Source organism: Eutrigla gurnardus (assembly GCF_963514095.1).
Source record: "Eutrigla gurnardus genome assembly, chromosome: 17".
Lineage (NCBI taxonomy): Eukaryota > Metazoa > Chordata > Actinopteri > Perciformes > Triglidae > Eutrigla > Eutrigla gurnardus.
The window spans coordinates 23,788,341-23,812,696 of NC_139928.1; the positions used below are offsets into that span (position 1 = coordinate 23,788,341).

General features: G+C 43.8%; 5 protein-coding genes across 6 annotated transcripts; 2 read left to right on the top strand and 3 right to left on the bottom strand.

Moving 5' to 3' along the window:
• The first annotated feature begins 1,916 nt into the window (after positions 1-1,916).
• On the top strand, positions 1,917-7,648 carry LOC311028268 (uncharacterized protein). The gene is made up of 6 exons (XM_084032705.1): positions 1,917-2,156; positions 3,027-3,149; positions 4,087-4,248; positions 4,420-4,595; positions 5,263-5,378; positions 7,033-7,648. Exons 1-6 carry the CDS (start codon positions 2,045-2,047, stop codon positions 7,208-7,210), a joined length of 867 nt encoding a protein of 288 aa, XP_083888831.1. The 5' UTR covers positions 1,917-2,044; the 3' UTR covers positions 7,211-7,648.
• A 296-nt stretch (positions 7,649-7,944) lies between these two features.
• On the bottom strand, positions 7,945-11,510 carry LOC311028263 (uncharacterized protein). Of its 2 annotated transcripts, XM_084032700.1 has the most exons (3): positions 11,217-11,510; positions 9,870-11,184; positions 7,945-9,130 (listed from the first exon to the last, which is right to left on the bottom strand). In XM_084032700.1, exons 2-3 carry the CDS (start codon positions 10,657-10,659, stop codon positions 8,091-8,093), a joined length of 1,830 nt encoding a protein of 609 aa, XP_083888826.1. In that variant the 5' UTR covers positions 10,660-11,184; positions 11,217-11,510; the 3' UTR covers positions 7,945-8,090. The 2 variants fall into 2 exon arrangements, with proteins under 2 accessions (XP_083888826.1, XP_083888825.1); XM_084032699.1 differs by having other exon boundaries at positions 9,870-11,510.
• A 522-nt stretch (positions 11,511-12,032) lies between these two features.
• LOC311028256 (uncharacterized protein) lies at positions 12,033-16,720 on the bottom strand. Its single transcript, XM_084032687.1, has 2 exons — positions 16,552-16,720; positions 12,033-15,310 (listed from the first exon to the last, which is right to left on the bottom strand). The coding sequence occupies exons 1-2, from the start codon at positions 16,601-16,603 to the stop codon at positions 12,990-12,992; spliced, it is 2,373 nt and encodes a 790-aa protein (XP_083888813.1). The 5' UTR covers positions 16,604-16,720; the 3' UTR covers positions 12,033-12,989.
• A 1,996-nt stretch (positions 16,721-18,716) lies between these two features.
• LOC311027835 (uncharacterized protein) lies at positions 18,717-20,302 on the bottom strand (the record flags this gene model as incomplete). Its single annotated transcript, XM_084032002.1, has 3 exons — positions 19,986-20,302; positions 19,338-19,703; positions 18,717-18,802 (listed from the first exon to the last, which is right to left on the bottom strand). Exons 1-3 carry the CDS (start codon positions 20,176-20,178, stop codon positions 18,717-18,719), a joined length of 645 nt encoding a protein of 214 aa, XP_083888128.1. The 5' UTR covers positions 20,179-20,302.
• A 598-nt stretch (positions 20,303-20,900) lies between these two features.
• Positions 20,901-24,178, top strand: LOC311028264 (uncharacterized protein). Its single transcript, XM_084032701.1, has 2 exons — positions 20,901-21,077; positions 22,112-24,178. The coding sequence occupies exons 1-2, from the start codon at positions 21,005-21,007 to the stop codon at positions 23,734-23,736; spliced, it is 1,698 nt and encodes a 565-aa protein (XP_083888827.1). The 5' UTR covers positions 20,901-21,004; the 3' UTR covers positions 23,737-24,178.
• Positions 24,179-24,356: the final 178 nt, after the last annotated feature.

The following is a 24,356-nucleotide window of genomic DNA, read 5'->3' on the forward strand; positions in this document are numbered from 1 at the left end:
ACCACTTCATGTACATCGATATGTCGCCCAGCCTTACTCCCAACTGAAATATGTTTGATTCCCCCGGTCGCCAGGAAACCCTGTCTCCTAGAAATTACATTTCTATTTTATTATCTTCATGACTTTCCCCGATTTCATCGTCAGATCACAGTGAAGCCAAAGTTTACACGTTTTGTTATCAAGACTGAGAGATATCCAATTTGCAGCTACATTTATATATAAAAGGAAAAAAAGACTGAATCAGATCGACTTAGTCTCATTCGTCGTTGATGACATCATCAGGTTTGGTCGATTAAACCAAAACCACGACTTTTCCCCTCAAAGGCAAGAACGTTGTTTTCCTCAACCGACATGAAAACAAATAGTTTGGGTTATTTCATTTGACAGAATGATTTATTTGCTGTGTCATGTGCTTCTGTGCACCAATCAGGATTCAGCAATCAAGTTTTTTTCCCTAAGACCTAAATATTAGTTGTTTTCCTGAGTCTAACGGTCATTTCTAAGAGACAGAGTTACAACAGAAGGACGGAGAGAGAAAAGTGTTTTATATACTGATTCATGTAAATGACTGTAAATGACTTTAAAAATAAAATATTTGCAAGCAAAACTCACGAGGAACGTTTTTCTCTGCCTGCAGTACCAGAAGTATTCCACTAGAGTGCGTTTTGATGTACTTTGAAGCCCTTTTCTTCTCATTGGTCGTGGATTAGAGGATTAGAGCCAATAGGAGAAGAAGGGGTTGTTCAAACCTTTTGGTGAAGTTCTTCTGTCTCATTTTAAACACAAAAGGCATTCATTTGATCTCACTCTATGCAGATGACACCCTGCTTATTATTTCCAACCTGGAACATTCTTCTTATTAGATTTTTAAGACATCATAAATACTGGATCTTCTTCAAGGATAAACATTAATATCCACCACGGAAGTGTTCTCACCATAAAACATAAACTTCTACTGAAATATAGTTCAACTGGAATCACAAAGAACATCCACAGTCTTAAAAGCAATAAAAGTACTCGATACGGACCTTCATGCATTTTAATCCTCTTCTTGTTTCATGCCAAAACCTCAGAAGCGGAGATACGTGTTTGTTCCCTTCGTGTGACAGGAATCATCGCTGGACAGTCACATAAATACACAAATATTCTGTCTGTCAGTCACATAAATACACAAATATACTGTCAGTCAGTCACATAAATACACAAATATTCTGTCCGTCAGTCACATAAATACACAAATATTCTGTCTGTCAGTCACATAAATACACAAATATCCTGTCTGTCAGTCACATAAATACACAAATATTCTGTCCGTCAGTCACATAAATACACAAATATTCTGTCTGTCAGTCACATAAATACACAAATATCCTGTCTGTCAGTCACATAAATACACAAATATCCAGTCTGTCAGTCACATAAATACACAAATATTCTGTCTGTCAGTCACATAAATACACAAATATTCTGTCTGTCAGTCACATAAATACACAAATATCCTGTCTGTCAGTCACATAAATACACAAATATTCTGTCTGTCAGTCACATAAATACACAAATATCCTGTCTGTCAACCTGAAAGCAAAGAGTCACAGAAATGAGCGCCGACACATTCCCGATCAATACTCTGATAAAGTGATTGATCCACTTTGCATCAGCAGCTCTGGGAGAGTTCATAGTCCTGAGAGTTGAACCCTGGAGGACTGACAGCCGTCGTCATGACAACACAAGACACAGAAACAGTCCTCAGCAAAAACAGGACTTACATCTGGACTCCTCTCCTCCATCAACATCCTTCCCTCTGAATGAAGCCACACACACACACACACACACACACACACACACACACACACACACACACACACACAGTAAAAGTCTGTCTATGCACGTGACTTCTGAAGGGGCTGTTTGGAGTCTTTTATTTTGAAGGGCCGGAGCGGAACCCGTCGGGAGTCCTCCGCGTGCTTGACTCCGGGTTTATAAACAGCTGAACTTCGCGGAGAGGACTTTGTTTCCCTTCTTCGTGCTCCTTTGATCCGCCCTGATGCCGACCGGCGCGAGCTCCCCGGCCCGCGAGGGCATGTACTCCACGCTGATCGACGACGAGGGCGCGTGCGACGACCTGCACCGCTGCAGCCCAGATGTGGGACGCGCGGGTAAGAGGGCGCGAGGCCTCGTCTCCTCGTGTTTGGGTTGTTTCCATTAATAAACATTAAAATCTATTTTCATCTGCGGACAGATGTTATAGTAAAAGAGTGATAGCAACACAAATATATAAAATAATATGCAAACAATAGTATCATAGAGAGTAGTACTAGTAGTTTGATTTGAACGTTACTTCCAGAGTTCGTAAACATCAAGAGAATTCACTAAAACCCATACAAACCCCATGTTTTCTCTGTTCAGTGGCATGTTTACATGTTTACTGTATTTCTATATCGCCTCAGGAAGTAGTTTTAAATGCATTTTTATGTTCTATGGTTAAATATGTGTCTATGGTCTAATTCATATGTAATTCATAATATACTGAATTACTATTGATACATTATCATTACCGTATTTGTATTATTATTATAAGCAATGGTACTAATAGTAATAATTAATTTTTATTAATAATAATTAATTATTAAGAAGGGTTATGGAGAAGGGGTGAGAGTAAATAAGTTATTCCTTTTTTCTCACTACTTTCCGAGCTTTAAAGAAAAACATTGTTGGACATTTAAATGTTGCTTTATGATTATCATTGCTTGGAATGTCTAATTGTTTGACTATTTCGATTTTTGTTGTTGTTTTTTATTCCTATGTTGTGTCTTTACTTGTTTGGAACAAATAAACAAATTCAAAATACAAATGTTATTTCAACAATGTGACTATAGACAATATAGTAAGTATTAGTACTTTTTTGGTACGGCTTACATGGAAATATGAATAAAGGCAACATTTCAAGTGTTGGGGTCAATCTAGGAACATTACTTTTCTCTGCTGTTAACGTGGCTGTCATTTTGACCTTCCGGTTTCTGATCCAGCTCACCAGGTCCCGGTCAGACCGGCCCCGAGGCCGGGTCCCAGACCCTACCGCCTCGCCATCATCGGTCTGGCGACGCTGTGCGGCGTCCTGCTGATCTCCATCATCGCCGTCACCGCGCACTGTGAGTGTTCCCGCCACTAGAGGCGCTGTGACCACGTTTGGAGTCTTTAAAAAACAAGGTTCCACAAACGCCAAGTTTAGTTTTAAATCCTGATGATGAACAGAATGTGAAGAAGGAAAACCATCCACATAAACAGAAATATGAGCACAACGGCGTATTTGGAGAAAACAAATACAACTAAAAAATACAAATAAATCACAAAATAACAGAAAAAACGTAAGATTTTCAAGATTTAAGTTGTGAATTTGTGAGTTTATAAAGTTAAACGTTTAGGAGGAAAGAAATAATGGAGTGCAAAACCAAGAAGGTGAAAAAATAGATCTTCCTCACGCTCGTCATGGCGGCACGGCGCAATCCCAAATGTGCCGAGTCAACAGTTTCAGGTAAGAATAGAAAGAGGATCCCGCGGTTTGAGGCTTGCGACACCGACTTTCAGGCACGTTCAGAACATTCTGTGTGTTGTTATGTTGAAACAGCCGGAAGGCTTTAAAGCGCTGACTCTGCTTATAACGAGCTCGTTAGCTAAACAGCTGACTTGTTTTTAAACGTGATAAATAAGCTGAAGACAAAAACACTAGTTGATCTAATCAGAAGAAATCAACACGTAAACAGAAAGGTGCTCGTTCTTTTCTTGGAAGTCATTCAGCGTCTCTAACGAGAGTTTGAGACTTCTTACACAGGACTTTCACCAAGGAGACCGCTGTTTGTGTCCCAATGAGTTGTTGAGTCATTTTGAAGTTCCGTTGTTTGTGACGAGTGACGATGCGGCAAAAAAAGACGATAACGTCCCAAAAACGAGGACGATCAAAGAGAAAATATATTGATTTGTTTGTTGCAGTTCATATATTTGAAAGTTAAAGGTTCTTTTTAAGAAAAAGCATTTAAAGGTAATGGATAATGTTTATGAGATCTTTTCAGTCCGTCGTTTGTTCGGCAGATAAGAACCGACCTCAGAGTGGCGCCGACGGCGGCGGCGCGCCGACATCGGCGAAGCAGACGCAGGACGCAGACGCATTGGCTCTGAACGCCACCATCAGCAAACTGCAGGAGGAAAAGGAGGCGCTGCTGGTCAGACTGGCGGCCGAGACGGCCACCAAAGGTACACTCGCCTCCAAATCGAATCCACGCAAGATTCTTCCACAACAGGGGGAAGGAATGGGACGTCCTGTCTGTCAATGCTTACTTCCTGCTGCATAAACACATCTACACACACACACATCAACACAGATCCAATCCTTGAACAACCAATCGTGCCTCATCTCTCCTGCAGCTCTGGAGGCGACGCCCCCGACCTCGGAGGCCCCGGTGGTCTGCCCGGTGGACTGGCATCTCTTCAACAACAGCTGCTACTTCATCTCCAGACTCATCAGGGACTGGCCCGAGAGCCAGTCCTACTGCCAGAGCAAAGGAGCTCACCTGGCCGTCATCCACACAGCCGAGGAGCAGGTACGCACGGTGGCGGTACGCACGGCGGTACGGCATCGGCAGTACTCACAGCAGCGCGCCGGTACAGTGGTACGCACGGCGGCGGTACGGCAGCGGCAGTACGCACGGCAGCGCGCCGGTACAGCGGTACGCACGGCGGCGGTACAGCGGCGGTACGGCAGCGGCAGTACGCACGGCAGCGCGCCGGTACAGTGGTACGCACGGCGGCGGTACGGCAGCGCGGCGGTACGGCAGCGCGCCGGTACAGCGGTACGCACGGCAGCGGCGGTACGCACGCCGGCGGTACGCACGCTGGCGGTACGCACGCTGACGGTACGCACGCCGGCAGGTCGATAGTGGACGCTTCCCCGCCGGAAACAGGAAGTTCGTCATGTCATCGAATGTTCAATACATGTAGAAGTGGTGCCTTCTTGGCCCAGAAAAGAAGGCTTGTGGATGGAAGACAACAACTCCCACAATGCACACCTCCGCAGGCCACGCCCACTGATCTGTATACTGATTTTATCATTTCAATCTTTTATCATTTCAACGTCTCTCTCGTTAGTCTCTTTGTTGACCACCGTATATATATATATTTATTTTTTATTTTCCCAAAATAATCATCGGGGCATCGGGGCTTAGTTCAAATGTTTTTAAATGTGTGTGTGTGTGTGTGTGTGTGTGGTAGACCTTCCTGTGGGATCTTCTCCCCCGAGGACACTGGAACGCCTTCTGGTTCGGGATCACTGACGAGCACACGGAGGATCAGTGGAAGTGGGTGGACGGCACCCCGCTGGTCGGAGGGTAGGTCCGCTCTTCCACCGCGCCGCCTCCTCGTTTCCTCGTTCTCCCTCCTCGTTTCCTTGTTTCCTCGTTTCCTCGTTCTGGAAGACAAGTTGAGTTACGTTCTATATTCTTATCGGCTCCACGACAGTAAATGTTAGCAGGAACTCAGGATTTTATCGCGGTTGAAAATAACAATATTGCGGTTATTGAAAATATCATCAGGAGTGAATTGAAAAACATAATTTTAAAGAAAAATAGAGCCTGTTTAAAACAAAAAAAAACTAGCCCTCCAGTACTTATAATAAATAATGTTTTCTATTTGTCCTTCAGGAACTTCCCTAAAACAACATTTAAAGTGATACCAGTTTGTTTGACTGTCGTTGAGTAATAAGAAGATTCTTATTCTTATTATTTTGGCCGAGATCAGATGAAATTTGAATGTGGTTCCTCGTATCGGAGGGAATTGATATGTTGACTAAGTGAAATACTGGAGACTGTTGGCGGATGAAGGAGTTACGATAGTCAGTTCGGGTTCACACTGTGTTACGGAGGTTGGAGGACAAACACAGTGTGACCGTTGGACTCGGTTCAACACTCAGACTTCACACAGCAGCTGTTCACGCTGGAACAACGAAGAGGGAAGTAGACGAGGTGAACCGTTTTAAACCAAGACTTCCCGTTTAGCTGGAAAGCCTTCGCTGCGCTGCACAATCACAAACACAGGAAGTTCCAGGTTCCCTGGAAAAGATGTCCCCTGGTGGCCAGCAGAGAGAAGTGGGACCATTTTCTCATAGACTTCTATACAACCAGAGAGGAGTCGCCCCCTGGTGGCCAGCAGAGAGAAGTAGGACCATTTTCTCATAGACTTCTATACAACCAGAGAAGAGTCGCCCCCTGGTGGCCAGCAGAACCAACGGTTGCTGCCTGACTCCAGAAACAAACAGTTAAAGGCTCTCCATGTTCCAGATGTGAGGTAACAGCTGGCGGGAGGCCAGGATCACATCCGCCTGCTCACTGCAAACAGCAGCTCTGAGCAGTTATGCAACCGCTGCACTGCAAGCGATCCTGACCTCTGAAGAAAAACAAACAAGTCAGAGCTGTGGAAAGATACAATTTGCTTTAAAACGTTCTTAATATTGTGGTTTTTTCCATCCCGTGCTGACAGCTCCTCAAAGAACCAGCTGATCTCTTTCCTACATGACTAACTCGTATTCCTCTTTTGGCGCCGGCGTTCCTTCCTTCCTCTTTCCTGACATTCATCATCATTACTGAACCTTCACCATGTTAACCACGTTTAACTCGACAGAATGAATTCATGAGTTTACAGATGAAACAGTTCCCTGTCAATCATCACGTTTATTAATGGATTTATTGGTTTCATTGATTGATGATCGGGATGCACAACGACATTCATTCCTGATTCTTTTCAACTTAAAGATTTATTTTATTATTATTATTATTATTAGTCCCACAACAGGGAACGTTTTTTGTAATAAATAATATTAAGTAAACATGAAAGAAATAGACACGATGAACAAACATGTATTTGCATTGATGGAACGTAAACAGCAGCAACAAAATCAAGAAGCTACTGGACTACGAGCGTTTGTGATCTTAAAGGTGTTGTCATTGAACTCACTGATATTCTGATTCATCGTTGGTCCGTTTGCAGCTTCTGGGAGGAGGGCGAGCCCAACAACCACGTCGACGAGGACTGCGGCTACATCGTGAAGACGCGCGTGTTGGAGCGCGTGGCGACGCGAAGCTGGTACGATGCCCCCTGTGACCTCTACTGGCCCTTCATCTGCGAGAAGGAGATGGGCGGAGCCAGCACCGCCACGCCACACTGAGGAGCCGTCACGCCCGTCTGAAACGGTTCAATCCTCTGTTAAAACGCCGTAGGCCGACGAACACAAGATAAATCAAATGGAATATTGTATTTTGTACTTTGCTCTCTTCTCATGACGCTGATTCAAAGTGGTTTTAAAATGAGTCGCTCTGCAGGAGTTACCTACTTTTATACGTTTAACCTTTTAAATATGACCTTTATGACACATCAGCATTTAACAGTGTGGTCAGATTTAAAACATTCCCAAAAAGCATGAACTAACATTATGAACATCCTGTCTTGTAATACCACTTGTGGCCTGGAGGGGGTGACAGTCACTAGTAGAGCTGCACCGAGGCCTTTTTAACATGTGTTTGTGTTGCCTTTTGGTTTTAATTTTTGTAAGTGTTGACGTAAAGTGAGATTATATGGCGCCAGAAATAAAGGTGAAATACTGCCCCCTAGTGGTTTGGAGCATGTGGACAGCGTCGCACCTTTTAAAGAAACGCAGATGAGATTGTTATGACACTTTACTTTTTAAGTCTCTGGAAATACAGAATGGTTTCATGTTGTTGTTTGATTGCATGTGAAGAAATTAAACAATTTAATAGTAATAACAGCCAGAAAGTGACTTTTTTAATGACTTTTGTTGACACACTACACGGCTAGTTTTTCATACATACATAAAGTATGTAAGTCGATCAACATGATGTAAAAGGCCATGGCATGGTAAGTTGCACTGTGGAGCAACAGAGCAACATTACTGTTGGACAACAACAAAAAATAAAAACCTTGAATAACATTTAAAGAGATGGTGTATCAAACAGAGCTTTTAAAACTGGCATATAGCATAAAAATATCTTTGAAAATGAATTGATATTTTTTCTCATCATGTGAAACTGTCACACATCCACGTTGCTGTTGTCTGAAGAGCTCTCACGTTGCGTTGCTCCGCTGCAGTCGTGTCTCTTGAACTGCGACTGCCAGGTGAAGCTTTTGTCACAAACGCTGCAGCCGAAGGGTTTCTCCCCGGTGTGAGCCGCCATGTGCCTCGTCAGGTGACCCTTCCGTGAGAAGGTCTTGCCGCAGGCCGAGCAGCTGAACGGCTTCGCCCCCGTGTGCGTCCTGCTGTGCTGCACCAGCGTGTGGCGCTGCGTGAAGCTGCTGCTGCAAACCGAGCAGCTGAACGGCTTCGCCCCCGTGTGAATTCTGAAGTGTGCGACCAAATCGGAGCGCTGCCTAAATCTCTTACTACAACGTGAGCAGCCGAACGGCTTCTCCCCGGTGTGGACTCTCATGTGCTTCTCCAGCGACCAACTGTGACTGAACTTTGCGTCGCAAACGGAGCAGCTGAACGGTTTCTCTCCCGAGTGACATCTCACGTGAGCGATCAGGTGTTCCCGCCGATTGAAGCTTTTGCGGCAGAATGAGCAGCTGAACGGTTTCTCTCCCATGTGGACTCTGATGTGTCTTTTCAGATTTGTCTTGTGGCCAAATGGTTTTCCACACAGAGCGCAGATGAATGATTCCCTGTCAGCATCACTCACATTATTATTTATCACAGAGTTTAATCCTGACTGAGGTTCTCTGGTCTCTGTCCAATCATCATCACTGACTTCAGATTCAGAAGAGTCTTCGGTCTCAGAGTCCCTGTGTGGTCCTGGTCCTCCACAGTCCTCTCCAGCAGCTTCTGGTTCCATGTGTTCAGTGTGTCTCTGATGAAGCTGTGAGGACTGAGGTTCCTCTTCATCATCTTCACTCTTCACAGGAGTGAACGGGAACTTGGTGACATCAGCCTCCTCCAGTTCCTCTTTAATGTGGGGGGGCTCTGGGTCCTCCTGGTCCTGCTGGTCCTCCTGGTCTTGCTGGTCCTCCTGGTCTTGCTGGTCCCCCTGGTCCAGAATGCGACCCTCTTCTTTAACCACCAACGGCTGCGGGACGTCTGCAGAAAACAGGAAACACACATTAGAAAATAGATGCTCTAAACAATAAATGAATATATATATATATATATATATATATATATATATATATATATATATATATATACACATACATACATACATACATACATACACACAAGATGCTGAAACTAAAAAAAAGGAAAACTTGTCTTTTAGATTTTCAAAGTTTGGTCAAGTAAAAAATGTTTAAAAAGTATTCTAAATATAACTTACAGTTAATGGCCTCGTTTCCCAGATTCGTTAAGAAGCTCTTAAGTGCTAAGATCTTCTTAGGAGCGCTCTTAAGAACGCTGTGGAAGGAGGATGCGTTTCCCAGAGTCGCTCTTAGCTTAAGAAGATCTTTCACTAAGAAGGAAACGTCGCGCTGACCCACTCTTAACAGCCTTCTTAGCGACCAAATGCTCAGTGATCAAGCCGTGTCAGGGAAATTTATATCCTCCACCTTCTAAATAATAAAACAATGCTCAATCTTGATAGATGCTCATAGCTGCGGACCACTGGCGCAAGAAACACAGGCTAATAGTAGAGAAGAAAAAAAAACTTCTCATTGAATTACACGTTTAAGTTTTCCACACACATCTGCGTATTGAGTTTATAGCACTACACATAAAACACGTCTTACTGGGCGTCTGCATCACCTGCAATGAAGGGAGATTGATGAGTGAAATTGAACGGGATACATTGCGTAACGCAGATAAAAACAGAAATGCCCCGTACCCGAGTCCTGGGAAAGGATGACTGGAACCGAGATGGAGGGACGGTTGAACTGCGCCTCGGCGAGCGCCAGCTGTCTCCGGTGCAGCTCCAACCTCTCCTGCTTTATCCGGACCATCTCTTCCTGCAGGGCGGTTTGTCGTTGGAGTTGGCCCTCTATCCCCCGCAGCACCACCAGCTTCTTCCTCTCCAGGCGCACCAGCGTCTCGCTGCAGGTCGTTATTGCGGGCCGCCCTGTTAAGCCTCCCCGCATGCGGACACCGGGCCCTGCTGGTTGGTGCGCCGGGACAGGGCACGGCTGTGGGGGGTCGTCCTCTCCTGGGGGCGTGCACGTCCCTGCTCCGCTCCCGGATGGCTCCTCTTCATCCTCATTTTCTGAGAGCCCCTCGTCCCCCTGAACATCGATGCCCCCACTGATGCCTTCAGAGGCCGTCTTCCTGATGATGTAGAGGACTTTCTCCTCGTCGGGAGTGAGGGTCGTCCCACCCGGTTCTCCACCACCCGTGCCCGTGGATTCTCTCCTCACCTTCGCACTCTTCTTCTTTGTTTGGCTCTGGAACTCCTGCCACTTCTTCCTCACAGCAACCCAGTCACGCAGGCCACATGGGCTGGAGGGAGACATCTTTTCGGCTATGGCCTGCCAAACACGGTTCTTCACTGTGATGTTCTTTTTGTCCCTCGTTCCCCCGAATAAAACATCACGGTGCTGCCAGACCTGGTCCACTAAGATGCCCATCTCCTCCACGGTAAACGACGGTGCCCGCTTGTTTCTTTTGCTGCCGGTTTCTTCCATCCTCACACGTGTGTGCCTATATCCACGGGGGTATATATGCGCTAATGGGCTTGATTACTACTTGGATACACACACACACACACACACACACACACACACACACACACACACATGCGTAGCCTAATTTCACCTGTGTGAGGCGACCACAGGCCGCTGTGTGTGACTTATGCGCTGATAAAGAGGTGGGTGATCGATTTGCCCGGCATTGATTGATTCAGGTTCACCGCGGTGGACAGCTCCCACTAAGAGCTTCTGAAGAAGCTTCTTTGGCTTGATCTTAAGGTTCTCCTAAGAAGGCAGTTAAGAACGCGTCTGGGAAACACCCGTACCTTAGCGCTCCTTCTTAGCCGAACCCTTCTTTAGAAGGCTCCTAAGTCCAAAGTACACGGGATGCTTTTATTATGAAAGCGTCTATAATCCGGATGGATACCCTGTTGTTGTAGCTCCCGCAAAGCTAAAGTTGTTTAATTCCTCAACTCTAAAGTACAAATACCTCTAACTAATACTCGAGTAAAGTACAAGCGCCTCTAACTAATACTCGAGTAAAGTACAAGTACCTCTAACTAACACTCGAGTAAAGTAACTAACTAATACTCAGGTAGCGTTGAAGTAAAAGGCTCAAACTGAACGGAAGCCAGCTAGCTGCGGCTAACCAGCTAACGTGAGCGTAGCAACATTAGCGGGGGAGCAAACAGGAAGCCAGCCAACCTGTTCTTCTTCGCGGCTTCATTCCGTGTAGCAGGTCGTGGTGTCGCTCCATCTCTGCTCCGATCACCAAACTCAACTCTGACGGTTTGCTTCTCTTTTTTACATCCAGCTAACGGCTCCATCCGCTAGCAGCAGCTAACCGAGCAGCTAACCAAGCGGCGTCACACCGGCGGATGTATCAACGATCACTTCCGGGGAACGCTTTCAAAATAAAACTCAAGACTGATGTCCGACCAGTAATGTTGTACTTTCTGATATTCAAGTACAGAATGGTGTAGCTACTGTTAGTATCATGATTATTTATTATTATTATCATTATTTCAACTAGTTTTGTGGATTTCTTTTTAAAGAATTGGTGTTGGCGGACCATGTTAGACAATAAAGACCACATTGAAGGCTTTACAACCAAAATATAACCAAAATAAATACCAAGATATCTCAGTTTCAGGATTAAACACATATTTGCCATCAAAACGTCTCTGAATCTAAAGTTTACAGTCAAGTGTATCATTTTAAATGAAACTTCTCTGGTTTTGTTGGTAAAACAATATTATTTTGTATCCTTCAACAAATAATTGAAGGAGTCTGAGGCCTTTCAAAACACTAAACAGATAACCTTGTACGAATTTACTTCATTTATTTTAGTTCTCAGGAGGTCAGTGAACCTGTCAATCACTCTCCCTGTTGGAGAGGACGGGGCGAATGAACGTACATGGGACTGGCAGAGACCGGATTGTTTCTGTTGTGGGTTCGTCTCGGACCGGGGGCTGTGTGTTAAGTCTGTAGAGCGGATGAGCTTAGCCTTTGTTGTCATGGCAACATAAAACAGGAAAAAGCAAGATAACATTAAGTGGCTTTCCAAAGGGACGGTCGCTAAATCATGTCCACGACAAAATAAAATGCAAGAATAGTATGAATAAATAAGAATATTGGTTGAAAGGTAGACTTGACTGATAAATACATATTATATATAAATCTACTGTTTTCTTGAGAATTGTTCGATCCTAAATTCAATGTAACCTGTAAGTTGTTGACGTCCGTCCATCAAATGTTTATTAACCGCTGTTGTTGCTTGGAACCATCGATACTTGTTGACAACACAAAGCGGCGTTGCACGACAGTGAAAGGTCAGCTCACTTCCTGTCCTCCAGAACTGGTTTGGTTTTTTTGACAGTTGGTGTGGAGAAACAGATTCTGTCATTACCATAATTAACAATACAGCTTCAGGGGCAGATTACTTGTCGAGTTTCAAAATAAAAGTCTAGAGGTGTTACTGAAATTACAGGCTTCCTCCGAAAAAAAGACACAAATGGGAAGGTAAAAGGTCAATGTCAGACTTCACAGTGAGGCGAAAGAGGACAGTAAAAGGAAAACCAGAACGCTTCAGGATAAGAATCAGAAGTTGTATCTGAGCCACCTGCATGACATTATTAATCTGCAACATTTAACACACAACATGTGAGACACTAAGGAAAGAGACACAACGTAAAATATTATTACTCTGTTCTTGTCAACTTTAAGAAATTATCAACTCATGTGAAGGAAAAAAAGCCTTCTAAGTGAATAATTTACCACAAACTGAGTGTCTTTCCGGTTTCTTAGCAGCACGGAAAGACACGTTATTATTCAGCGAGAAGAGGTTCTCGGTTCTCCGTCAAATCTTCATTGTCATCAGTATCTGGTTCAGAAGAGTCTCCAGTCTTGTCTTCGGTATCTGGATCAGACTTCCTGTCTAGGTCTGGTCCACAGTCCTCTCCACCAGCTTCTGTTTTCATCTGTTCAGCTGAGATGTCAGCTGGAGGCTCCGCCTCTCTGATCTCCTCAGTCTGATGAAGCGGAGACGACCGACCACCGACACACTGATGGTTTCTGAGTTCATTCAAACAATTTAATCTTTGGTCACAATCACTGCAGCGGAAGGATTTCTCTCCGGAGTGTATTCTCATGTGTTTCTGTAAATCTCCGTTCTTTGTATAAGATTTCTTACAAATCAAGCAGCTGAATGGTTTCTCCCCTGTATGCGATCTCGTATGTCTCTTCAGGTTTCTCTTATGGCCAAATCGTTTCCCACACTGCGTGCAGCTGAAAGGTTGTTCTCCTGTGTGAGTTCTCATGTGTAACTTCAGATTTCCACGATCAGTGAAAGCTTTTCCACACAAGGAGCAGCTGAAAGGTTTCTCTCCTGTGTGGATCTTCACGTGCTTCTGTAAACTTCCACTCTGTGTAAAACATTTATTACAAACTGAGCAGCTGAAAGGTTTCTCTCCTGTATGTGATCTCATGTGAACCTTCAACTTTCCATGATAATAGAATGTTTTCCCGCACACTGAGCAGCTGAATGGTTTCTCTCCTGTGTGGATCCTCATGTGTATCTGTAAATGTCCACTCTCAGTAAAAGATTTCTGGCACACGGAGCAACAGAAAGGCTTCTCTTCTGAATGAGTTCTCAGGTGTCTCTTCAGATTTCCCTTGTGGCCAAATCGTTTCCCACACTCAGAGCAGGTATATGGTTTCTCACCATCACTGACCAGAACATCCTCGTTATTCAGAGCGTTTAAACCTGACTGAGGTCCTCTGGTCTCCTTCCAATCATCACTGTCATCAGTCTCTGGTTCAGAAGAGCCTCCAGTCTTGTGTTCAGTATATGGTTCTGGAAATGTATCTGGATCAGAGTTCCTGTCTGATTCTAGTCCTCCACAGTCCTCTCCATCAGTTTCTGTTTTTATCTGTGGCGTTTGAGTTTGATGAAGCTGTGTGGACTGACGACAAACACACTCGTGGTTTCTGAGCTCATATAGCAAAGGGAATCTTTGGTCACAAACACTACAGCTGAAAGGGTTCTCTCCTGTGTGGATTCTCATATGTTTCTGTAACTCTCCATCCTGTGTAAAACCTTTTTTACAAAGTGAGCAGTTGAAAGTTTTCTCTTCTGTATGAGTCCTCATGTGTCTGTTCAGATTCCCACAATTACTGAAAGCTTTCCCACACACTGAGCAGCCGAACAAACTCTCTCTTGTGTGGATTCTCATGTGTTTCAGCAAGTCTCTATTCTGTGTAAAGGATTCCTGACAAAGTGTGCAGTTGAAAGCTATTTCTCCTGTGTGAAACCTCATGTGTTTGTTCAGATTTCCTCGATTACTGAAAGCTTTTCCACAAAATGAGCAGCTGAATGGTTTCTCTCCTGTGTGGATTCTCATGTGTATCTGTAAATCTCCCCTCCTTGTAAATGATTTCTTACAAAGTGAGCAGCTGAACGGTTTCTCACCTGTGTGGATTCTCATGTGTTTCTGTAAACTTCCGCTCTGTGTAAACCACTTCTTGCAAAGGGAGCAGCTGAATGGTTTCTCTCCTGTGTGGATTCTCATGTGAACCTGTAAATCTCCCCTCCGTGTAAAGGATTTTTTACAAACTGAGCAACTGAACGGTTTCTCTTCTGTATGACATCTCATATGTTTGTTCAGATTTCCTTTGTTTCCAAATTTTTTCTCACACTCAGAGCAGCTAAATGGTTTCTCACCAACTTCCTTATTATTCAGAGAGTTTAAACCGGACTGAGGTTCTCTGGTCTCCATCCAGTCCTCACTGTCATCAGTCTTTGGTTCGGAAGGGTCTCCAGCCTCGTCTGGATCAGAGTCCCTGTCTGGTCCTGGTCCTCCACAGTCCTCTCCAGCAGCTTCTGGTTCCATGTGTTCAGTGTGTCTCCGATGAAGCTGTGAGGACTGAGGTTCCTCTTCTTCATCTTCACTCTTCACAGGAGAGAACAGGAACTTGGTGACATCAGCCTCCTCCAGCCCTTCAAGCTGCTCTCCCTCCTGACTGGTCCAGAGTTCTTCCTGTTCCTCCTTAATGTGGGGGTCCTCCGGGTCCTGCTGGTCCAGACCAGAGCACCAGTTCTGCTGCTCTTCTTCACCGACGATCACTTTTCGTACATCTGAAGGTAAAACTGAAGGAGAGACAGACATTAACATCCAGCCTGGATAACGTTGCTTTACTTGTTTATTAAAAGGTTCTCTGTGAGCTGATGTGAATCTTATTATACATTTTGTAAAATTATTAATGACTTTAAATTATTTGTATTAATGATTGGGAAACTGGATACATGAATATGTATATATACTGATAATATTAATAATTATGCTAATCTTGATTTACTCAAATTTCATGAAAAGAATTTGACAGATTTTAATTACTGATAATTTTACCTTTACGATGTAACTTTAAGAAATTGCTGTTGCTGCTGGCTGTGAGAGTTGATCTAGTTGATCCATTAGAATACTGCATATTAACTAGGACTGCAGTAGGACGAGTATTCATATGGAACCTTGGTTCAAGACGTTCGTGATCGGACGCATCCTGCTCAGTTCAGGAATCATTCACAGCTCAGTCTTATGACGACAATCTCAAATACTTTATTGATTAATTACATTTACGTTACAGATATTTCAGTGATTTATGTTATTTCTTTTATTGACAATATACCAGTATTTAAGTGCCTTAATAATTGTCAGACACTCCCAATAAGTTGATCGTGGTGAATTTACGTATTTACTAGGTTTAGTAAAGAAGCATTAAGTTACCTCTTCAAACAAGAAACAAGATCAACTGTTTTAAATTTAAACAACAACCCTCCTTAAAAATGAAGCACTTTATTCAGACAATGAGATTGAAATAAAAGTAAGTAGGTTGTACATAAAATATAAAGAAGCAAAGCTTATATAACTTGTGATTTCTTTACAAGATATCAAACTTTTTTGTAAAACAGCGCCCCCACCAGTACCCGTTCAGGTGGAGAGTGGTACTGCAGCAGGGAGACAGAGGGGCCTCCACAACAGAAACCCACTAAATGATGATAAATGTGGATGAAGTTCTGTGAAGTCGATGAGTGAAGCTGCCGGAGGCGGGAAGACACATCGATACGTACAAAACAAACAACGACATGCTGCTAATGTAACTATAAAACACGTCATCGTTTATCAGCCGTTTAATAACCAGAAGTCACGAAAGCTGTCGGACAGATGTGGAGTTACACGTAAGAAGCAGCAGAAGGTATAAATACTCGAGTAAAGTACCTCTAACGAATACTCAGGTACGGTGCTGAAGTAAAAGACTCAGACTGAACGGAAGCCAGCTAGCTGCGGCTAACCAGCTAACGTGAGCGGAGCAGCAAACAGGAAGCCAGCCAACCTGTTCTTCTTCGCGGCTTCATTCCGTGTAGCAGGTCGTGGTGTCGCTCCATCTCTGCTCCGATCACCAAACTCAACTCTGACGGTTTGCTTCTCTTATTTACATCCAGCTAACGGCTCCATCCGCTAGCAGCAGCTAGCCGAGCAGCTAACCGAGCGGCGTCACACCGGCGGAGGTATCAACGATCACTTCCGGGGAACGATTTCAAAATAAAACTCAAGACTGATGCCCGACCAGTAATGTTGTAATACTTTGACATTAAAAGACATATTGTAGCTGCTGTTTGTATTATGATCATTATTAATTATTATTATTTTGATTATTATTGTGGATTTTTTAAACAAGGTGGCCCATGTGAGACAATAAAGACAAATATTCAAGGCTTTACACATTTCTACTGTTTCCATATTCTCGAATTTGCATCTGTGAATGTTGAATTTCACAGACAAAATAAAGAGGTTCAAATAACAATCAAAGTCATTCCTATAAAAATATATCTCTCTGCTGTAAACTCACTTAAACTGAACTAGTCAACACCTTACAGGAATATTCTCTAAATACATATTCTATATAAAACCAAAGTTATTTAATACCAAGACATTTAGTATATCCATAATCAATAACTGATCTAATCATTTTACTTTATATCTATCTATATATATATACATTCATTATTTTTGTCTATTTGAACTTTCCTTGTCAACCTTCTGATCACCTTCCAAATATTGTTAAGTGTTTTACTTCTTCAAGAGCCTTATCCTTATCATGCCAGTTGACAATTTCTTTTTAATATCCAAATATGATCATTTAGTCTCGTCTGTGGAAGTTCTGAAGCTGCAGCTCATTGGATGTTGGTGAAAACCGACGTTTCCACATAATGAAAGAACATATTCTTTTCACAAATTGTTAAATAGGACAGAGCTGATCAGACCCTCACCTGTATCCACCTATAAGCAGCTTAATCCCACCAACCTCCATCACCTACAGGTCTGCAGCACCTTCAGCACATGAGATGGTGAACTAGTCCACAACTTTATTTTATCCTGTAAGAAGAATCACACAAAATAAACCAGAAAATAAGAGATGAAACCTGAACTAAACAACAGTTCTAAGATGATCTGACCTCTGACCTGAGAGCTGATGAACGTTGTTCACCATTATGGACCTGTATACTTATAGAAACTTGACTGAGGCTGATTTAAACAAGGGGAACAACAATAAAAGGCAAAAATAACTTTTTGTGGACAATTTTGAAAAACAAATTCACTAATTTGCATCCTGTTGACATCAAATACAGATAAGAGGTAAAGAGAGGTCAGCGTGTTGGCACATAGAACATTACAAAAGGGAAACAATAACAGACGAGTATCATCAGAAAATCAAATAACAAATCAAGTTTACCAACAGCATTTATATGAATCAGAAAAAGGACACGATAGTTGTAAAATAGCCATATATGAAGAGTAGTGTCGGTTAAATCCACACGGCTCTGAAGGACGACAAACACGTTATTGGGGTTTCTTTTACAAGCGCTGCAGCGGAGTAGTTGTGTGATGTCAGATGTGTGGTTTTTATAAATCTTTCATAACACACTGAGTACTGAATGTTTTCTCTCCTGCATTCTCGTGTGGTGAATTTCCCTTCCAGTGAAAGATTCAAAACAATATGAACTGAAATGTTTTTCGGCTCCTCCTCCAGTGTGCATGCCGAAGTGTCCTTGGGCAAGATACTGGACCCCAAATATCCCCCTCCGCCGTGTATGTGTGTGGATGAGGAAATGTAGACTGAATGTAGTGTAAAGCACCTTGAAGTGTTAAAAAGACTAGAAAAGCGCTGTAGAAATGCAGCTCCGTATGAGTTTGATTACGTGTCTTCAGGATTCCACCGACGGAAAACCGGTTTCAGCCTCCGCCATCTCCCCCCCCCCCCCCCCCTCCTCCCCCCCCCCGCTGTGAGGCTCGAAGATCAACAAAGATTTACTGTCACGCTGGATTCACAGCAGCTCACTGCTGCTCATGCTGAGGTTGGATGATCCTAAAGTTGCAATAAAGTTGAACATTCCTTATTGTCATCATTCTCTGGTCCAGAAGAGTCTCCAGTCTCTCGATCCCAGTTCTGGTCTGGGTCTGGTCCTCCACAGTCCTCTCCACCAGCTTCCGTTTCCCTCAGAGGCTCCGCCTCTCTGATCTCCTCAGTCTGATGACCGACACATTGATGTTCTTTGATCTGTCGGCGCCGGGTAAATTTCCTCCTACAAACGCGGCAACCGAACCGTTTCTCCCCCGTGTGGATCGCCATGTGGTTCGTCATATTCGCTCTTACTGCAAACTTTTTCCCACAGAGTGAGCAGCCGAACGGTTTCTCTCCTGTGTGGATCCTCATGTGTATCTGAACATCTCCACTCCGGGAAAAGGATTTCTTACAGACAGAGCAGTTGAATGGTTTCTCTCCCGAATGAGATCTCATGTGTCTCGTCAGATGTCCATTTTCACCGAAACCTTTGCCGCACTCAGAGCAGCTGAATGGTTTCTCTCCCGTGTGGATTCTCACATGTCTCTGTAGATGTCCACTCCGTACAAACGACTTCTTACAGACGGAGCAGCTGAATGGTCTCTCTCCTGTGTGGATTCTTATGTGCTTCTGTAAATCTCCACTCCAAGTAAAAGATTTGTCACAAACGGAGCAGCTGAACAGTTTCTCTCCTGTGTGGATTTTCATGTGTTTCTTCAGACTTTTTTTGAGGCGAAATCTTTTCCCACAGTCAGAGCAGCTAAATGGTTTCTCACCATCACTGATAGGAACTTCTTCATTATTCAGAGAGTCTAAACCTGGCGGAGGTTCTTTGGTCTCCTTCCAGCCATTACTGTCATCAGTCTCTGGATCAGAGTCCCTGTGTGGTCCTGGATCAGAGTCCCTGTGTGGTCCTGGTCCTCCACAGTCCTCTCCAGCAGCTTCTGGTTCCACGTGTCCAGTGTGTCTCTGATGAAGCTGTGAGGACTGAGGTTCCTCTTCATCATCTTCACTCTTCACAGGAGTGAACGGGAACTTGGTGACATCAGCCTCCTCCAGTTCCTCTTTAATGTGGGGGGCCTCCGGGTCCTGCTGTTCCAGACTGGGACCCTCTTCTTTAACCTCCAACAGCTGCTGGATGTCTACAGGAAACAAGAAACACACATTGAAGCCAAATGTAAGATTTATTTGTCTCATATTTCATTCAAATATCGTGTAAATATTCAGCTTTTTAAACAGAAGTAGAAGAAGAAGAAGTAGAACAAGTAGAGGTAGAAGAAGAAGTAGAACAAGTAGAAGTAGAACAAGTAGAAGTAGAACAAGAAGAACAAGAAGAACAAGAAGTAGAAGTAGAAGTAGAAGAAGAAGAAGAAGAAGAAGAAGAAGAAGAAGAAGAAGAAGAAGAAGAAGAGACGTGAACCGACCTGCTGTTCGGGACCGAATCTGCGGGTCTAGACCAGCGTCCAGGAGCCTCCGGAGTCGCTGGTTCTCCTCTTTAGAACCACAAAGTTCCTCCTCGCACTCCGCTAGCGTTCTTTCAAACAGCCCGAATATCTCCTGCGCAGCCGCAGTGAGGCGCTGCTCCACCAACGCTCTCAGCATTTGGACTTTACACATTTGAGTCAGAGGTGAGACCTTCAGAGTAAAAGCCCGTTCGAGGACCTGGATCCGGACTACGGAGGCTCGGTGGATCAGTGCTGTCAAGATGTTTTATCGAGGAAAGAGCGAAGCCTTTCTTTCAGACGCCATCTTGTTTCTCTGTAAAGTTAGCCACAACGGAGGGGGAGCGCTTCCGGTTTATCTAGGACTTCCCAAAATAAAAAGACCGGAACATTAAAACGATTTGAAATCATTAAGTGTTACTAACGCGTTGAGGTAGATGTTGTGATCCAACGGCATCTTCTTATTCCTGTACATATGTTACACTAACGTGTAGGTCATGAATTGTCATTTTTTAAATGTATTTATTGAACATACAACAGCTCGTAGAGGAAAAAAACACAAGCAATACGATATAACATCGCCCTAAAGAAAACAAGTGATTATGTTAATAATATCAGAAGTAGATGGATTAGGATTGTCACATCAAGTATACATTTTTTATTTTATTTTGTATTCTTTTACATCAAGTATAAATAATAATATATATACACACATATATATATATATATATATATATATATATATATATATATATATATATATATATATATATATATATATATATATATATATACACATATATATATATATATATATATATACACACACACATGTATTTATATATATTTACATACATGTCGGTGTGTGTGTGTGTTCTTTAAATCCGTCCCCCGGAAGTGATCCACATTTTTTTTAATCGAGCTTCGGAACGGCAGCAGTCAGCCGTCATTTGAATCCAAATAACGGGCAGAAACCGGATGATTTAGTCGGTTAGTCGGTGATGGACCGGCACGAGGACGCCTCTAACGGCTCCGACGACCGGAAACACCCGGAGGCGAAGCCGCGAGCAGAAGGTTCGTGTTTCTCCGCTAGCGAGGCTAAGCTAACGTCGAGCTAACGCATTCATACATACACGGCTCGTTAGCCGCAGCTAGCTCCTGAAGCTAACAGAGTAGACGGACATTAACGCGTCATAGCGGCGTAATAGCGTTGCCACGGTAACAGACTGTGACCTGGGTAAGGAGAGTAAAGTGAAGTCTGTTTAATCACGTTACACCTTTACTTCCTGTAGATAATGATGAGATAAAAGTATGAGTTATGTTACTATAACAAAGATACAACCTACTGTGTACTTGTACCTCGGAGGAAAACACATCGCAGTACCACATTTACCCGCCACAGAGACGCTGCAGATTCAGATATGACTCATTAAAATATGAGGCTTATTACTGATTAAATTATCGTATCAGAACTGCATGTACGTAAGAAAATAGTGCTGATAATTCCTACCCTCCTTTCTGCACCTGAAGTAAACATCCAAACGACTTTTAAGTCTACTGGTAATAAAAGTATTTAATGTGTCATAAAGTAACTCAACATGTGATCCGTTTGTCTGCTGGTTCTAATAAATAACATAATATATATATATATATATATATATATATATATTACCAAAAGAGTCACACAGATTCTGTTACGACGTCGCCACGTGAAGAAATCTAAATACTTCTAATAATAATAATACTTGTAATAGTATTCTGCATCTTTTCAAAAATCAGCATCAGGAACCTCGTTGGTAACACCCATCTTCTTCATGCACCTCCTCCATCTCACCTCCTCGCACCTCCTCCATCTCACCTCCTCCAGGAGATAATCAGTTGAAATGATCCTAAATGTGTCCACAGCAGCATTTTTGTCTGCATCTACTGTAGCTGTGACACTGAACCAACAACATACATACAACCAGACTTCAAAACACCTCAACAGTTCCCCTCGAGTACTTGAGTACATGTACTTCAGTACTTTCCTCCATGTAATGTACAAATACATGAAACTCCTCAGAGAAAAGTTAGTGGCTTTATTTAACCGCCATCTGTCTCTCCTTCAGTTTTACCTTCAGATGTAAGAAAAGTGATCGTCGGTGAAGAAGAGCAGCAGGACTGGAGCTCCGGTCTGGACCAGCAGGACCCGGAGCCCCCCCACATTAAAGAGGAACAGGAGGAACTCTGGACCAATCAGGAGGGGGAGCAGCTTGAAGGGCTGGAGGAGGCTGATGTCACCAAGTTCCCGTTCACTCCTGTGAAGAGTGAAGATGATGAAGAGGAACCTCAGTCCTCACAGACTGGACACATGGAACCAGAAGCTGCTGGAGAGGACTGTGGAGGACCAGGACCACACAGAAATCCAGATCCGGATGGACCTCCAGAACCTGATGAGAAGGCCGGAGAGTCTTCAGAGACTGAAGTCAGTGACGGTGACTGGGACGAGACCCGAGACCCTCAGCCGGGTTCAGACTCTCTGAAGAACCAGAAAGTCAACTGTAATCCCGTCGAGCGGTCGTTCAGCTGCTCCGAATGCGGCCAACGATTCGGCCGCAAGCCGCATCTCAGCGCACACATGAGGATTCACACGGGGGAGAAACCGTTTGCTTGCTCTTTTTGTGGTAAACGATTCTCTCAGAAGGGAAACTCGATTAGTCACATGAGGCTTCACACGGGAGAGAAACCGTTCAGCTGCTCCGTCTGTAAGAAGTCTTTCAGATATAGTGGCGATGTGAGCCGACACATGAGGATCCACACGGGAAAGAAAACGCCAAACTGCGACGCAAGCGACCCGATCAACGGTCGCACGGGGTCGGAACCGGCAGGGAACTCAGATCCCCGAGGACGTGTCCAACCAGAAACCAGCGATAAACCTGCAGACCCCGAGAACGATGACAGAGATGGTGGTTGGAAGGAGACCAGAGAGCCTCAGTCGGGTTTAAACTCCGATGACTCTGTCAGCGATGAGACATGTAACGCAGAGAAAGAGTCGTTCGGCTGCTCCGAGTGCGGGAGAGCGTTCTGCCGCCGGGACCATCTGATGAGCCACATGAGAACTCACACGGGAGAGAAACCGTTCAGCTGCTCTGTGTGTCAGAAACGCTTCAGCTGCAGCGGAAACATCTTGGCTCACATGAGAATTCACACGGGAGAGAAACCATTCGGATGCTCGTTCTGCGACAAAAGCTTCAGCCAGAAGGGAACTCTGCAGCTGCACATGAGGATCCACACGGGGGAGAAACCGTTCGGCTGCCCCTTCTGCAACAAAAGGTTCGCGCACAAGCGACGCATGACGCTGCACATGTCGGTGCACACGGAGGAGAAACGCTTCGGCTGCGGCGCGTGCGACAAACGGTTCACCTGGTACACGCAGCTCAAAACGCACAAGTGCGTCGGCGAGTCGTCGCGGCTGCGTCAGAGTCACGGCGAGAAACCAGCCGCTGCCAAGGAGGCGTTCAGGTGCAGCGAGTGCAGTAAGACATTTAGCCTAAAGGGCAACCTGAAAACACACATGAGGATTCACACGGGAGAGAAACCGTTCAGCTGCTCCGTCTGCGGCAAAGGCTTTAAACAAAATGTCCATCTGACGGAGCACATGACCATCCACACCGGCGAGAAGCTGTATAAATGTGGCGTTTGTAGTAAAGGGTTCAATAAGAAGTCGCTTGTTAAAAACCATCAGTGCGTTTAATCCGTGTTAGCAAGTCAGTCGTCACAAGCTGAATAAATAACACAACTGAACTCATCTGGACATCCACATATCTTAATAAAATAAAACAGCGCTGAAATATCTTAATTGGAAATACCATTTTGATTATCGTGGCACATTCAGTTCCGTGAATAAAAAGTAGTTAATATGAGGTTTGTCTGCTTACATTTGAATAAAAAGCATTGATCCTGAGGTAGTAACGTTACTGTGGACTGATCGCTGTGATCGGCTTCACAGTAAGACGCATGTTAAAACTAACGTGAACTAGATTTACAACCTTTTAAATGTGAAGCTCCTTTTTCATGAAAACACAACGGTCTCGTTTCCATGGTTTCCAGCGTTCACGAGGAGACTACAATTCAAAATATGTTTAAAATTCAACAAGTGGGAGTGGCCCAGTGTTAATGTGAAGCCCTGGTTCTGATGCATTTCATAACAAAATAACTGTTTTAATTTTGAACTTTGACAAATCCATTTTTTTAAACTGTTAGATTATAAACTCAAATGTCTGGTGATGTTTCATTTCATGTGTTTCATTCTGTAACTTCAATCCTGTTATTTTATTCTAGAGATAAATAAATCTATAAAGGTTCCTTCGTCTC